A 14247-nucleotide genomic window follows, 5' to 3' on the forward strand; every position below is an offset into this window, starting at 1 on the left:
AGGCATAAATATTTTCAGAAAGGTGAACATATTTGTAACAAAATGAACAAAAATGCAGTAATTATATTTATCGAACTGATATGCCACCTATCGAAAACGTATCAGCCGACCGCCACAATCTGTCGAAAATCTATCCAACAAATAGTTTTTTATTCAACGTGATATTGAAGCAAAAGAAAAACAATTTAAGTGTAACAAATTTAACAGCACAACGCATGAGAGTGCATTTAACGGGCTGCAAAACATTCCGGGCCACCAAACAAGCGAGCTTATTATCAAAATCGGGCCGCTGCAGTTACAGTAACAGCAGTAATAACAACAACATTTGCATCCGATTGATTGTGTGAGATTGTGACTGCTGTCTGGTATAACCACAAAAAAATTTTCTCTGCATTTCGAGCCCCAATTTCGCTGCGAGAACAAGCAAGAACAAGCAGCTAGCGAAAAAAGAAAATAAAACGGAGAACGGTGTGACGGTACATCGAAGTCACAATCAGTCCCTGTGACTTCGTCATTGTCGTCGTAGTTTCAGTGCTTAACATTAGCTTTGAATGTTCATATTATTAATTACATCGATTAATAACACTGAACGTCAAAGTTGACGTACTACTAAAATTGCGACGCATCTACACCAAGTTGAATTAACTTGGCTGGAAAAAGGGCAAATATTTTAGCTGCCACTACAAGAAGAACAGCTATCAAGTGTGTGGGTGACGGAATTGCATTGAAATGTCTGCGGAACGTGAAATACCCGCTGAGGACAGCATTAAAGTCGTTTGTCGTTTTCGGCCACTGAATGACAGCGAGGAGCGCGCCGGCTCAAAGTTTGTTGTTCGGTTTCCAAACAATGCGGAGGAGAATTGCATATCCATAGCGGTAATTAAACAATTTTTAATAAGCAATTCAATTAAGCCACACACACACACACACACACACGTGCATACTTTTTTATTGTTATATACACATATTTCTGCGTGCCGTTGCGGTTCTGTGGCGGTGACGTCATGCCGAACATTGTCTAACATTAGCGCAGTCCATTAGCCTTTCCTTACCGCCACAATTACACACAGACACGGGCACGCACACATATAAACACTTATGTATGTAGTATCAGTGAAAGAGAGTAACATTTATATTCATATGTATATGTATGTACATTTGCTGGTCTGCTTATGTATTATAACTAATTAGCGCTCCAAATTTTTGCGCGTGCCTTGTGCAATTTTTTCATTTTTGTTGGCAAATCTCTTTAAAAAAAAAAACTGTTACCACAATTGCCACTTAGTGTCCAAAATTGCAGGCGCTCAATTGATTTTCCACGCACGCTGGCAACCTGACCTGTGTGTGTGTGTGTGTTTGTGTGTGAGTGACAAGTGCCACCCACTAGCATTTTGCCGGGAATGTTGATTTTTTTCTTGTATTTTGAATTTGCATTGCCATTTGACTTGATATGGCAATATATATGCATGGGTATACATATACATATATGTATGTACATATGTACATGTACACTCCTCTACCTAGTCGCCCAACTTCAGTTAGCAAACATAAAACTAGGTAGGTACTCTATATACCTGTGTCAGTGTGTATGTGTGTGGGATTGTTTGTATGTGTGTGTGTTCGTTCAGTTAGCTTTGGCCCCAAAACAAAACATCGCCCTCGAATGCTTGCTACTTGCCACCAGCTGCTGCCCGTCGAGTGAGTCATGCCACGCAAGTCGGCAAAAAGAAACAAAAACATGAATATACATGTTTTCGATTTTACTGAATATTATTAATGCCCCAAAAGTTCAGCTGTCTTCAAGTTATGGCCGCCATGATAAAGTTAGTTGTACTTATACATATAAATGTATATATAAATATACATACATATATCTATGTGCGCCTGTGTGTGTGTTTGTGTGTGTATGCCCTTTACCACCAAGCAGCAAGAGTTAATCAGCTTTTCAAATCATTTTGTCCATTAGATTTTAGTCATTCTTACTCATTGCTAGAGATTTTGTACATCTACATACATACATATGTATGTATTGTATGTGTGTTTGTTGTTAATCTATGTATATTCTACGCATTTGTATTGCTTTGCATTTCCCGGTAAATATTTGCTTAGACACTGACTAACTGGCATCGGATTACAAACAAAAAAACTGGATTTAGAATGAAATTAATGAACAGCTGCGAAAAATAGTTTAACTAAAAGCCTATGAGAAATGAAAGGAATATTGAATAAAGAATAATACCAAAACAATAATAATAAACTAAAAACAAAAAATAAAAACAAAACTGAGTGAAGGTAAAAAATAATTAAAATATAAATAATTAACTTTATAATTAAATATAAATATAAAATTGTATATATTACATTAATAATATGGGTGCTTTAAATTTTAAAAAATATGAAATAAAATTGATATATGAAAATATTCAATAATATTTATATGTATTAAAATTAAATTAAAAAATTATATATAAATATTTTTTGTCCTGCCCCGTATGTAGAGCATTTACTAGTCGTATACTTCGCGTTAGCATTTTTGCTATTATTCATATCTCTATACACGCCGTACTGACTGCTCTCTTTCAGCTTTTTCTTTTACTCTACTGCCCGGTTATCCATTAATTTTCAAGTTCCACTCATTTGTTGTGCTTCTGCCTCTTTGCTCATCATATAATTACGAGCTGTGATGCGTTGAAAATGATTTGAAAGCAGCTTTTATTTTGGGGAAAGCAAGAAGGGGTTCGGAACTACTGCTAGCACTTGTTGTGGTAGATACAACTAAGAAAATTAAAAATTATATAGACACTATGCTTCAAGATTCGTGTTTCTTGTGTTTCTTTCCTTTTTATAGGGTAAAGTGTATCTGTTTGACAAAGTCTTCAAGCCGAACGCATCCCAGGAGAAGGTGTACAATGAGGCGGCCAAATCGATCGTCACGGACGTGCTCGCCGGCTACAATGGAACTATATTTGCCTATGGTCAAACATCCTCCGGCAAGACGCACACAATGGAGGGTGTCATCGGGGATTCGGTGAAACAGGGTATCATTCCACGCATTGTCAATGACATTTTCAATCACATCTACGCAATGGAAGAGAATCTGGAGTTTCACATTAAGGTCTCGTACTATGAGATCTACATGGACAAGATTAGGGATTTGCTCGATGTATCTAAGGTGAACTTGAGCGTGCACGAGGACAAAAATCGTGTGCCCTTCGTCAAGGGCGCCACGGAGCGTTTTGTTTCCTCGCCCGAGGATGTGTTCGAGGTGATCGAGGAGGGCAAATCCAATCGCCACATTGCCGTGACAAGTAAGTAGATCATATGAATTAAATCTTAGGTATTCAATTAAATCGTATCTATATTTATGATCCTTTTAGACATGAACGAGCACTCGTCGCGTTCGCATTCGGTGTTCCTTATTAATGTCAAGCAGGAGAATCTGGAGAATCAAAAGAAATTGTCCGGCAAGCTGTATTTGGTGGATTTGGCTGGTTCCGAAAAGGTCTCGAAAACAGGCGCCGAGGGCACAGTTCTGGATGAGGCAAAGAACATTAACAAGTCGCTATCGGCGCTGGGCAATGTCATCTCAGCGCTGGCGGATGGCAACAAAACGCACATACCGTATCGTGACTCCAAGCTGACGCGTATCCTGCAGGAGTCGCTCGGTGGCAATGCACGCACAACAATTGTCATCTGCTGCTCGCCGGCTAGCTTTAACGAATCGGAAACGAAGTCAACGCTAGACTTTGGTCGTCGCGCCAAGACAGTGAAGAATGTGGTTTGTGTCAACGAGGAGCTGACCGCCGAGGAATGGAAGCGTCGCTACGAAAAGGAGAAGGAGAAGAATGGACGACTCAAGGGCAAGGTGGAGAAACTGGAACTCGAACTGGCGCGTTGGCGTGCCGGCGAAACGGTCAAGGCGGAGGAGCAAATCAACATGGAAGATCTCATGGAGGCCAGCACGCCCAATCTCGATGTGGAGGCCGCTGCACAAGCAGCTGGTGCAGCAGCAGCGGCCGCGGCGGCTGCTCAACGCACGGCCATTGCCAATATGTCCTCGTCGGTGGCAGCAGATGAACGTGCCCGTTTGGCCGCGGAGTGTGAGCGGCTCTATCAGCAGCTGGACGATAAGGATGAGGAAATCAATCAGCAGAGCCAGTATGCGGAGCAAATGAAGGAACAGGTGATGGAGCAGGAGGAGTTGATTGCGAATGCGCGACGTGAGTACGAGGCGCTGCAATCGGAGATGGCGCGCATACAGCAGGAGAACGAATCGGCCAAGGAGGAGGTCAAGGAGGTGCTACAGGCATTGGAGGAACTGGCCGTCAACTATGATCAGAAATCGCAAGAAATCGACAACAAGAACAAGGATATCGATGCCCTCAATGAAGAACTCCAGCAAAGTAAATCTCAATTGAATTCCACATCAACGGAGCTGCAGCAGCTGAAGGACATGTCCACACACCAAAAGAAACGAATCACCGAAATGCTAACCAATCTACTGCGCGATCTGGGCGAGGTTGGTCAGGCCATAGCGCCTGGCGATTCCGCAATCGATCTCAAGATGAGTGCGCTAGCTGGCACCGATGCCACCAAGGTGGAGGAGGACTTCACCATGGCGCGTCTGTACATTAGCAAAATGAAAACGGAGGCAAAGAACATTGCGCAGCGTTGCGCCAATATGGAGACCCAACAGGTGGATTCCAACAAAAAGATCTCCGAGTACGAAAAGGATCTTGGCGAGTATCGCTTGCTCATCTCGCAGCATGAGGCGCGCATGAAGTCGCTGCAGGAATCGATGCGCGAGGCCGAGAACAAGAAGCGTAATCTCGAGGAGCAGATCGATTCGCTGCGCGAAGAGTGCGCCAAGCTTAAGGCGGCTGAGCATGTGTCCGCAGTGAATGCCGAGGAGAAGCAACGCGCCGAGGAGCTGCGCTCCATGTTCGATTCGCAAATGGATGAGCTGCGCGAGGCGCACACTAAACAGGTGTCCGAGCTGCGCGACGAGATCACCGCCAAGCAGCACGAAATGAACGAGATGAAGGATGTGCATCAGAAGTTGTTGCTGGCGCATCAGCAGATGACCGTCGACTATGAGAAGCTCAAGCAGGAGGAGGCGGAAAAATCGAACAAATTGCAGGACATCATATTAACCAACGAGCGCAGAGAACAGGCGCGCAAGGACCTCAAGGGTCTGGAGGACACCGTCGCCAAGGAGCTGCAAACGTTGCACAATCTACGCAAACTCTTCGTACAGGATCTGCAGGTAGATTCCCATCCATCTATTTCACTTTGTGCACACTAACTGATCTTTGTAATTGTAATTGTAGCAACGCATTCGCAAGAATGTGGTGAACGAGGAGAGCGAGGAGGACGGCGGCTCATTGGCGCAAAAGCAAAAGATCTCCTTCCTGGAGAACAATCTCGATCAGCTGACCAAGGTGCACAAGCAACTGGTCAGAGACAATGCCGATCTGCGCTGCGAGCTGCCCAAACTGGAGAAGCGCTTGCGCACAACAATGGAACGTGTGAAGGCACTGGAGACGGCGCTGAAGGAGGCCAAGGAGGGTGCGATGCGGGATCGCAAACGCTATCAATACGAGGTGGATCGCATCAAGGAGGCGGTGCGACAAAAGCATTTGGGACGACGAGGACCACAGGCACAAATTGCCAAGCCCATCAGGGCTGGCCAGGGTGCGATTGCAATACGCGGCGGTGGTGGCAGCGGTGCCGCCGGCGGTGCCACATTGGCTCAGGTTGGCGCTGTTAACTCCTAACTCCTGACACCCAAAATCGCCGCCCAGTTTCCGCAATGATTCAGTTTAGCTCCGCTTTAATCTATTATAACCTAACCGTAAAATAATTGCCTTCGCTTAAAGAATGTCGTTCTGCGATCATGTGCAGCGCTTTATATATAAATAAAAGTAATTAAATAAATGAGAGGAACGTAAAAAAGAGGAAATTATTAACTAAATTTTACAACAAGAAGAGAACCCCACAGATATTTAAGGACACATAAATAAGTATAAGCATATTTATAAACTTTTCAAATATAAACTTAAATAAAAGTCGCAGACAATTTATGCTTTGAGTGTTTTTTCCACCTCATTTTCGGTTTCGTTTTCGTTTTCCGTTACAGTTGTGTAATAAAGATACTATAATGTTGTAAAATACCATCCTTATTGTATATATCTAAGTTGGAATTGGCCTTGCTGCCTAGATGGGTGTAGAGAACACAAAATCGAGATCAATAGCAGGTGGATGGATCAGCGAAGAATCTTGACCTATTGTGTCTAATAAAGCTATATAACAATTTTTTTTTTTTAAGTTAAGAAAACTTTACAAGGAATTTCTATGACATTTGTTATTTCATCATGTTTTCTACATTTGTTTTTTACATTGAATATGGGAAATCAGAGTAAAACTAAATGAATGTAGTAGAATATGAGAACTTCGAAGGGTTCAGGGGATTAATTTAAAATAACAAAATGGTTGGTTTTATAGCTAAAGCTAACGTCCGTTTTGTACAGGTCCCCACCTTATACAATATTTCAGTTATGTTTATAAACGCATATTGTAGCCCATGCCACCCGGATTGTGTAGCTCGCTTTCTTTCGGTTCGCAAACCCTCCATTCGTACCAGACCTTCTCGGCATCCACGCGGCGCCAGAACTCAATGGAAATTGTGTCGCCTGCCTTGATTGTAAGCGGTTGCTGCAAAATAAAATTGAGTTTAAGCACAGAGCTTATATAATTGAGCTACTCCTACTTACCGTTGGAAAGAACATGGGAAACCAGGAGAACATGCCTGGCGTATGCGTTAACGGATTTATGCCTAGGATTATATTTTTATACAGTACAGTATCAAAGTAGCCGCCAATGCCATGCAGCACACAATCCTTTTGAGCAGTGAAGGACAGCTTTTTGTGACGCGTATTATCAATAATCGCCGCCCGATTGGGATGCGTAAATTCGAACAACGCTTGCGGCTCATCAATGTGGTAAATGTTCTTGAGCAGCACCACATAGCCCGAGTCGAAGGCCGGCACAGTGGAGGTCAGTTGGCTGACATTATTATGCAGCACAGCAGACATAATGGGATTAATATATGATGTTGATTTACAGGGTATGCTAACGCCATCCGGCTTGAGTAGTTTCAAGGCGCCATCGAGGCACTCGGGTGAGAGCTCGTTATCGCCGAATGAACCTAGCAGCTCGGAGACAAGCACGTCGGCCAATTCAGGAGGCGAAAAATCACGCATATCCTTAGAGAATATATGAACGTCTGGAAAACATAAAATGTTAGTATATAAAGTATAAGGATTATTAGGTTCATTTGTTACCCTTCTTAGACCACAACGTCTTCACCATGTTGGACAGTGTGCGTATGGCACTGGGATTCTTTTCAATAATATAGACGCGCACTTTCCGCTTCGCTATCTCCGCGGCATTGAATACTGCACGTACCAAAGGACCACGACCAGCTCCCAGAACCATAACGACGGTCTGTAAAAGAGAAATACATATAAATAACTTTGGTTTATGGCAAAAGTTTTGTTCGTTAACCAGTTTGCGTTTAGCCTCCGCTTCGCTAACGCGATCTAAGAGCACTTGCTGTATGGCTTCCTGGTAAAGCTTATACTTGACTGGATCGGTTTCGAAGATTTCATAGGTGTAGCTATCCAGGTTATCGAACAGCGGCTGTAGCGGTATTTCCAACATGTTTTCATAGCTAGAATATTAAGGAATGTATTATAGTAAACAACTGAGTGAATAGATCTACATGTTTACCTGTTGAGCTTGTGCGTATCTCCATGATCGTTGATGAGTTTCTTAATATATTCCGAATATTGACCTATTGATTTATCATTAATTTTCGTGGAGATAATAATGTTGGCTCTCATAGAAATGAAGTGACCCACAATCGTTTGCCACTCCTTCTGGAGCACATAATAATTGGAGCGATTAAGCACAAATAAACTGGATGGAATGATGATGGCTTCGATGGGTTCACCTAGCCAGCGGCGTACGCACTCACGACTAGGCCGATCCGAGTCGCTCAGCTCCACCACAACTTTCGTCCTGGCATTGTGCTTAATAGCAAAGCGTAGCTCGTTCCACCAATTCCAAGGATCCACCTGTTGAGCCTCTTCAATCTCTGATTCAGTGGCATCTCTTCGATGTTCAAAGCTGGCCAATTCTGGATTGGTAATGGGCACATTTATAAACCAGTTGCCTGAAATATAAAACATACTCATTGTAGGAAATATATATATAACATCACAGACAAACAAACCTTTCGACCTTGAGTTAATAATCTCCGCCAAATTGTCATTATTGGGTCCTCGTATGCGCACCATTATGTTCCCGTTAGTTTGCAAGTGCTCTGCCCAAATGGCATCACGCATCAGCATAGCTTTCGAATATTCACGAAACTTTGCATTGGGCGAGTCCACATCCACATCGGATACCTGGAATATCAACTTGGAGATCCACTCGACAGCACTCAACACAGTGGCCGGATATGTGGGATCCGTTTCTTGTGGATCCAATGGAAGCATATTTGCGTTAATCGATGTGGCCACCACATTGTAATTATTTGCATGGGCTTTTTGTATTAATTTAGGTATGCTGTTAGTGCCCTCTTGATGCAGGCAAACGTAGTAATGCATTTTAATCAAATATAGCGTGCGCCGGCTTTCAGTGCGTACACAACATTAAAATAAGTAAATATGAATGAAATCGATAATAAAATACCAACGATATTAATTCGATAAGGTTTGATTAGTGTTCACACACTTCTTTATGGTTTTATTCTGTATTTGTGGCTCACTGTAAGACAATGGGCATTTCTGCCTTTTTCCGGCTTTTATTTATTTAAAATAGTATGTAATTATTATCGTACATGGCTAATCGCGATGTGTTCTCCAAGATCTTGCCCAACGTCAAGTTGGCAACGCGCTACGATGCGGAGGGCCGCGAAATCCAGGTGGCTATATACAGTTTTTGTGTGTAAACAAATCCAATAGCAAGTTTTTTTTGTAGGTGGAACGCCGCGAGGATTCAGATGCTGCCGCCAAAGAGTTGGACACATTTGATATGCTTGTCGCTGCCGGCTATTACAGAGCACGCATCAAGGGCTTATCCGCCTTCGACAAAATTGTGGGCGGGATGACCTGGTGCATCGAGTGCTGCGATTACGATGTCGACGTCGACCTACTCTTCCATGAAAATCTAACGATTGGGCAAAAGATGTTAGAGCAGCCATATCAGTTATACATATACATATATTAATTGATTCCCATTTGCAGCGCGCTTGTGGAGAAGATTGTCGCTGTCCTGATTGACATGAAGTGCCCGCATAGCTTGGAACCTCATCAGGTGCAGGGCCTGGAGTTTCTAGCAATACATCCAGTTATTCAATGGCTTGTAAAGACCTCTGTAAGTTGATATGCTCAGCTGTATATAAGTATGCAGGCAGGGAGCGTAAATTTATTCTCATACACACATATACTCTCACTCACACATATACAGTGGTACATTTACATACAATCACACACAAACTCTACAGTACTCCACACAATTGAAAAAACACTTATTCGTCGAGCAGACTCTGTTAGGCTTACTTGAATTTTTGAGAATCTAGGAGGAGGGCAGCAGTTAGCACACAAACAAACGCACGTATACATAGTAGAGTTTTCTTTATAAAACATCATTTTTCGTATTTGCAGGTGGAAAATCGTGAGGAGCGTGGCCAGCGCCTGAAGAGATTTGCAATTGGTCAATTCCATAATGACTATCAGTATAAAAGCGATAAAGATAATCTAACAAAAATACGTTATGCCGCCGTTAACATCAAAGCTATACAGGTTTGGGCAGTTTCCTCAAATTTAATGTAAACTAAAGATCAATTAATTTTTTCAGGAGCTGTACAGCCCCAAAAGGCTATACGAACGCCAGGAGGCAAACAGCGATGATGATGCATTGCGCGTGCGTCTCACTTTAATGGAGTACGGCGATCTGAAGATGGGCTCAAATGCAGAGCAAATGGAAACGGAGGTTAAACATGAATAGTTTATCTGTATATTTCACATAAATATTAATTTGTATGTAATTGTGCAATGTAGCCCGAGCTGGAGAGAAAGCTGCAGCAGCTCGCTATCACAAAGGAATCCACAAGACGCGTCGATCTAGATCCCGTGGCTCGTAGCGCACTGCAACAGCATTATGCGGAATTTAAGATGGAAATGGAAACAGATGCACAAGAGCTCAAATCACAGAATCAACAGAAACGCTTGGAGGCGGCCAAAACGGCGCTGGAGCATAAGATCAAACGCTACAACAAAGACAACGAGCAGCTGGAAGCGTCGATGGAAGCACAAAAGCAACAAACCGAGCAGCAGGAACAAAAGCTGCAAGCGCTCAAGGCACAACTGGATGCATACAAACAAACGGAAGCGAATGCAGATACGGAGTAAGTTTTGGCTTGATATCAGTATTATATATTTCTAATTGATATATCCTTGCAGTCTGCTGGAGAAGGTGCGCGGATTGCTGCAGCAACACGATGAGCTCAAGAAAAGTGAGTCGGAGTTCAAGGAAAGCTGCCGAGCGGATCTGGCCAACTTGCAGCAGCAAATTGAGTGAGGCAATCCAAAATGTTATGGATGAGAGGGAATACTAACTATATGTCCTTTACAGTGAACTGGAGGCCTTCAATGCACAGGATGCGGAGGCGCAGGCGGCGGCAATAGCGGGCGAGCAGCAGCGCTTGCAGGAGCTGCGATTGCTCTTGGCCAAGCGCAATCGTGGCATTGTGGCCATTGAGCGCAAATTAGATGCAATACCCGATCGCACAGAGCTGGCGCAGTATCAGAGGCGCTTCCACGAGCTGTATAACGAGATGAGTGCCAAACATTTAGAGACTAAGCAATATTATACACTCTACAACACACTGAACGACAAGAAGCGCTATCTCGAAAAGGAGCTATCGCTGCTCAACTCCATCTGCGAGGCCTACAACGAGGGCATGCTCAGTCCGCACGGTCGCGAGGACTTTATACGGCAATTTGAGACGATTGTCGATGGTGTGAAGAGCGCCCAGGACAAGGTGCGTCACAAGTACAACGAGGAGCGCATGCGACGCGACGAGCTCAACGAGGAGCTGCTCGGCCTGCTCGAACTGCAGCGCCAATACGCAACGGCTGTCAAGCAGCTCACCAGAGAGTGCCTGCGCTGCGAGCAGCTGCAGCAGCATCTCAAGTCAATTCAAAAGTAATGGGAAGGAAATTTCAATTTCAAATATTGTTAAGAGTCCAAATAATGTTTGTTTATTGAAATATTGTAGCTGTAATATATACATATATATACCTATTTATAATCAGTCCAAACAACTGTTTCCATAATCTTAAATCAGCAACTTAAGTTATTGAAAATATTAAAGTAAACTAATTGTTTAAAATTTAAATGGAATTAATATAGTTATAGGTTTATGTCAGCTATCAGAAATGGGCTTGATATACTTGATTATATAATTGAAATTCCAAAACATCTAAGGTGAGGTCACACTTGGTCTGAGTATGTAGTCGTATATCAAATTTCAAGTCAAACCGAAAGATAGACAGCGAATTATTATATTCATAAATTCACTTAAGCCAATTCACTATGCGTGGAGGAGTTAAAATAGAGAGCACTTATAGCGCTTAAACAACTAAAAATAAATTTTCAATTAAGCAACTTTCGCAGCTGATTAAAAAATTTCACCGATTCAAGTTGATTTGCAGTAATTGGTCGAGGACTACGGCTAGAGCTAGCTGGCGTGGCATGACAGCAATTATGTGGATTTGCAGAGCTCGTTGAGCCATGACAAATGTAGTGGCAATACATACACCCACACATGTATATATATACATATACATATACATACATATATGTATGCTATATCCATAATGCTGTCAATATGAAGTATACGCCCCAGTGCCGCGCAATTTGTCATGCTTAACTTTAACCTTTTGACAGGGCCGCACAATACACAGAAAGAGAGAACAAGAAAGGGGGTGGCAGCGAAAGAAGGAGAGCGAACGGCATTCATATATTCTATTGCAAGACTTCGTTTATTTGTGTATTTATGGACTGCAGTTTATTTTCATGCAGTGGATAAAGCAACTGGCATGCGCCAAATATTTGCATATGCGCCATGGCAACGCAATGGGACGTTATTTTATTCGTTTCCTTTCAGCATTCTAATTAATATGCAGGCCATCGTTTAGCTGGCTCAACTGTTGCTGCTGCTGCTGCCGTTGCTGCTTTTGCTGTTGCTGCTGGCAGCCAACGCAATCAGAGCCACTTCAGTGGGGCTGCTCAGCTGCTCGCCCGCTCGACGCTCTTAATTAATGTCCTTGCGCACGCTTAACATTCAAACGGTGCTCCAAGTGCAATTGCAATTAAATTTCAATGCGGCAATCAATTCAATTCAACAAGTTGCTGCCAGGTAAAGGCTATGGCCTGACATTGAGATGCTTGGGCCAGCAGCCAGCAGCTGCCAGCTAGATATATATACATCTATATCTATAGTTCAAGCGGGAAGTGTGCCCATCAGCTGAACCTTAACCCATTTTGATAACATTTCTTCTACTCATATGACAAAAATGTAGCCTTCGGCTGAGCGCTGCTGCTGCATGTGTGTGTGTGTGTGAGTGTGTGTGAGTGTGATAATGAGCTTTTCAATGAGCAGCAAATGCTTCGTTATCACACATTCACACACCCACATGCACACTCACACACACGCGCACATAAAGTCAGCCAAGCATTACATACGCACATTCATGACTTGCTTTAGGTTGAAAGTGAAAGGTGGTCCGCCTGACTACCCGCATTTCCTCATTTATATTTGCGTTGGCATTTCCACACATGCACACACACACTTTGACAGATTTGCCATTTGCACGGCGACAAAAGCACACGTACACACACAAAAGCCGTAAGCCTTGACAAAAGTCAATCAACATATTTGCTCGATTGGTGGGAGCATGCCAAGCGTATAATCGATTCGCAATGTGTTTGAATAACAAATTACTCAAATTGTGAATTGTGCGAGAGCCTATTGTGACTACTTATACACGTACGCATAAGCAAACACACACACATGCGAGTATTTCATTGCATGCTTTTAGGCGCGCCATAAAAATTAAATTTATGCACAGCTCCACAGGCTCAGTGCTTATCGTCCCTCTCTCTCTCTCTCTCTCTCTCTCTGTGTGTGTGTCTCTGACTATTCAAGTAAAAGTATATATATTATACACGTATCATATATACACATATATTTATATATATATATAACTAACCACTTGTTGGATTTTGGCTTCTGGGTTGGTGACTGAACTTTCGACTTGAACTATTTGAACTTTGCGACAATGAACATATGAGCATTGGCTTATCCTTCGTTTTGGTCTTGCCATGCCTTTGTCAGCATGTCGTATGTCGTACATGAAGAGACAAAAAAGCAATAATCATCATATGTGCATGCGACTATAAAGCGAATCGAACACGTACGCAGCAGCAGCAGCAGCAGCAGCAGCAGCAGCAGCAGGTGCCAAAATACTGAACATGAACTTCAAAGATGTTTGAGTTCAGACCCCCAACATGTAAATGCAAATGTTTATTCAATTAGACAACAAATTCTAGTAGATAAAAGAAGAACTAATTGAGCTATTGGGCATGGCCGGGCGACATGTTTCGATCAAATCAAATGAACTGTGCCAGAGCCACGGCTGGCGGGGACAGCTCGCAGACAGGCAGCCAGACCGACATTAATCAAGTTCAGTCTCCAGGATTCTTTATCTCATATTTGGATTTGCAGCAATTTGTCAATGTGTCAGGCAAATCGCGCTGTAGGCGGGTTAATAAACCAGGCTCAGCAATAACAATAACTACAACAACAAAAATAACAGCATGCCATTGCTTAAACATCAATTTAATTAATTTATGTTGCCATTTCGCACGCCGCCTGGCAACAGCTGCTAGACGTATGGCAACACTGGCAAAAATCACAATTGCCAGCAACAACAACAACAGTAGCACAAAAGCAAGCAACAGGTTTTCTATTATGCGCGCAAAGCTTTCGCACAAAAAGCTCTTGCTAAGCATGAATGAAAAGCACGCATACACACATACATACGCACATAAGCTGCTCTCGCCGCGTCTGCTATCGGCTCTGCTCGGCTGCTGCTGCTACTGCTGCGAACGCTG

General features: G+C 43.0%; 3 protein-coding genes across 4 annotated transcripts; 2 read left to right on the forward strand and 1 right to left on the reverse strand.

Annotated features, from left to right (window-relative positions):
• The first annotated feature begins 89 nt into the window (after positions 1–89).
• Khc (kinesin heavy chain) lies at positions 90–6083 on the forward strand. The gene is made up of 4 exons (XM_018012183.2): positions 90–876; positions 2849–3308; positions 3378–5266; positions 5331–6083. Exons 1-4 carry the CDS (start codon positions 730–732, stop codon positions 5775–5777), a joined length of 2943 nt encoding a protein of 980 aa, XP_017867672.1. The 5' UTR covers positions 90–729; the 3' UTR covers positions 5778–6083.
• Positions 6084–6346: 263 nt separating this feature from the next.
• Positions 6347–8821, reverse strand: csul (protein arginine N-methyltransferase 5). Of its 2 annotated transcripts, XM_018012185.2 has the most exons (6): positions 8297–8821; positions 7792–8236; positions 7567–7732; positions 7344–7506; positions 6774–7285; positions 6347–6714 (listed from the first exon to the last, which is right to left on the reverse strand). In XM_018012185.2, exons 1-6 carry the CDS (start codon positions 8670–8672, stop codon positions 6562–6564), a joined length of 1815 nt encoding a protein of 604 aa, XP_017867674.1. In that variant the 5' UTR covers positions 8673–8821; the 3' UTR covers positions 6347–6561. The 2 variants fall into 2 exon arrangements, with proteins under 2 accessions (XP_017867674.1, XP_017867673.1); XM_018012184.2 differs by having other exon boundaries at positions 7792–8821.
• Positions 8822–8851: 30 nt separating this feature from the next.
• Positions 8852–11467, forward strand: fidipidine (coiled-coil domain-containing protein 93). The gene is made up of 8 exons (XM_018012187.2): positions 8852–8989; positions 9046–9254; positions 9312–9441; positions 9732–9869; positions 9925–10059; positions 10128–10474; positions 10530–10643; positions 10702–11467. The coding sequence occupies exons 1-8, from the start codon at positions 8906–8908 to the stop codon at positions 11276–11278; spliced, it is 1734 nt and encodes a 577-aa protein (XP_017867676.1). The 5' UTR covers positions 8852–8905; the 3' UTR covers positions 11279–11467.
• The last annotated feature ends 2780 nt before the right edge of the window (positions 11468–14247 follow it).

Source organism: Drosophila arizonae, chromosome 5, assembly GCF_054131065.1.
Source record: "Drosophila arizonae isolate 15081-1271.41 chromosome 5, UAZ_ARI_1.0, whole genome shotgun sequence".
In the NCBI taxonomy this organism is placed as follows: domain Eukaryota; kingdom Metazoa; phylum Arthropoda; class Insecta; order Diptera; family Drosophilidae; genus Drosophila; species Drosophila arizonae.

Bases quoted from the DNA above. Each gene is read 5' to 3' on its own strand.
- Khc (XM_018012183.2), top strand. From the start codon at position 730: ATGTCTGCGGAACGTGAAATACCCGCTGAGGACAGCATTAAAGTCGTT. The intron at 877-2,848 runs GTAATTAAACAA...TCCTTTTTATAG, and splicing joins AGAATTGCATATCCATAGCG to GGTAAAGTGTATCTGTTTGA. The intron at 5,267-5,330 runs GTAGATTCCCAT...TTGTAATTGTAG, and splicing joins TCTTCGTACAGGATCTGCAG to CAACGCATTCGCAAGAATGT.
- csul (XM_018012184.2), bottom strand. From the start codon at position 8,672: ATGCATTACTACGTTTGCCTGCATCAAGAGGGCACTAACAGCATACCT. The intron at 7,733-7,791 runs GTAAACATGTAG...TTAATATTCTAG, and splicing joins GATACGCACAAGCTCAACAG to CTATGAAAACATGTTGGAAA. The intron at 7,286-7,343 runs GTAACAAATGAA...TATGTTTTCCAG, and splicing joins GACGTTGTGGTCTAAGAAGG to ACGTTCATATATTCTCTAAG.
- fidipidine (XM_018012187.2), top strand. From the start codon at position 8,906: ATGGCTAATCGCGATGTGTTCTCCAAGATCTTGCCCAACGTCAAGTTG. The intron at 9,442-9,731 runs GTAAGTTGATAT...TCGTATTTGCAG, and splicing joins AATGGCTTGTAAAGACCTCT to GTGGAAAATCGTGAGGAGCG. The intron at 10,060-10,127 runs GTTAAACATGAA...TGTGCAATGTAG, and splicing joins CAGAGCAAATGGAAACGGAG to CCCGAGCTGGAGAGAAAGCT.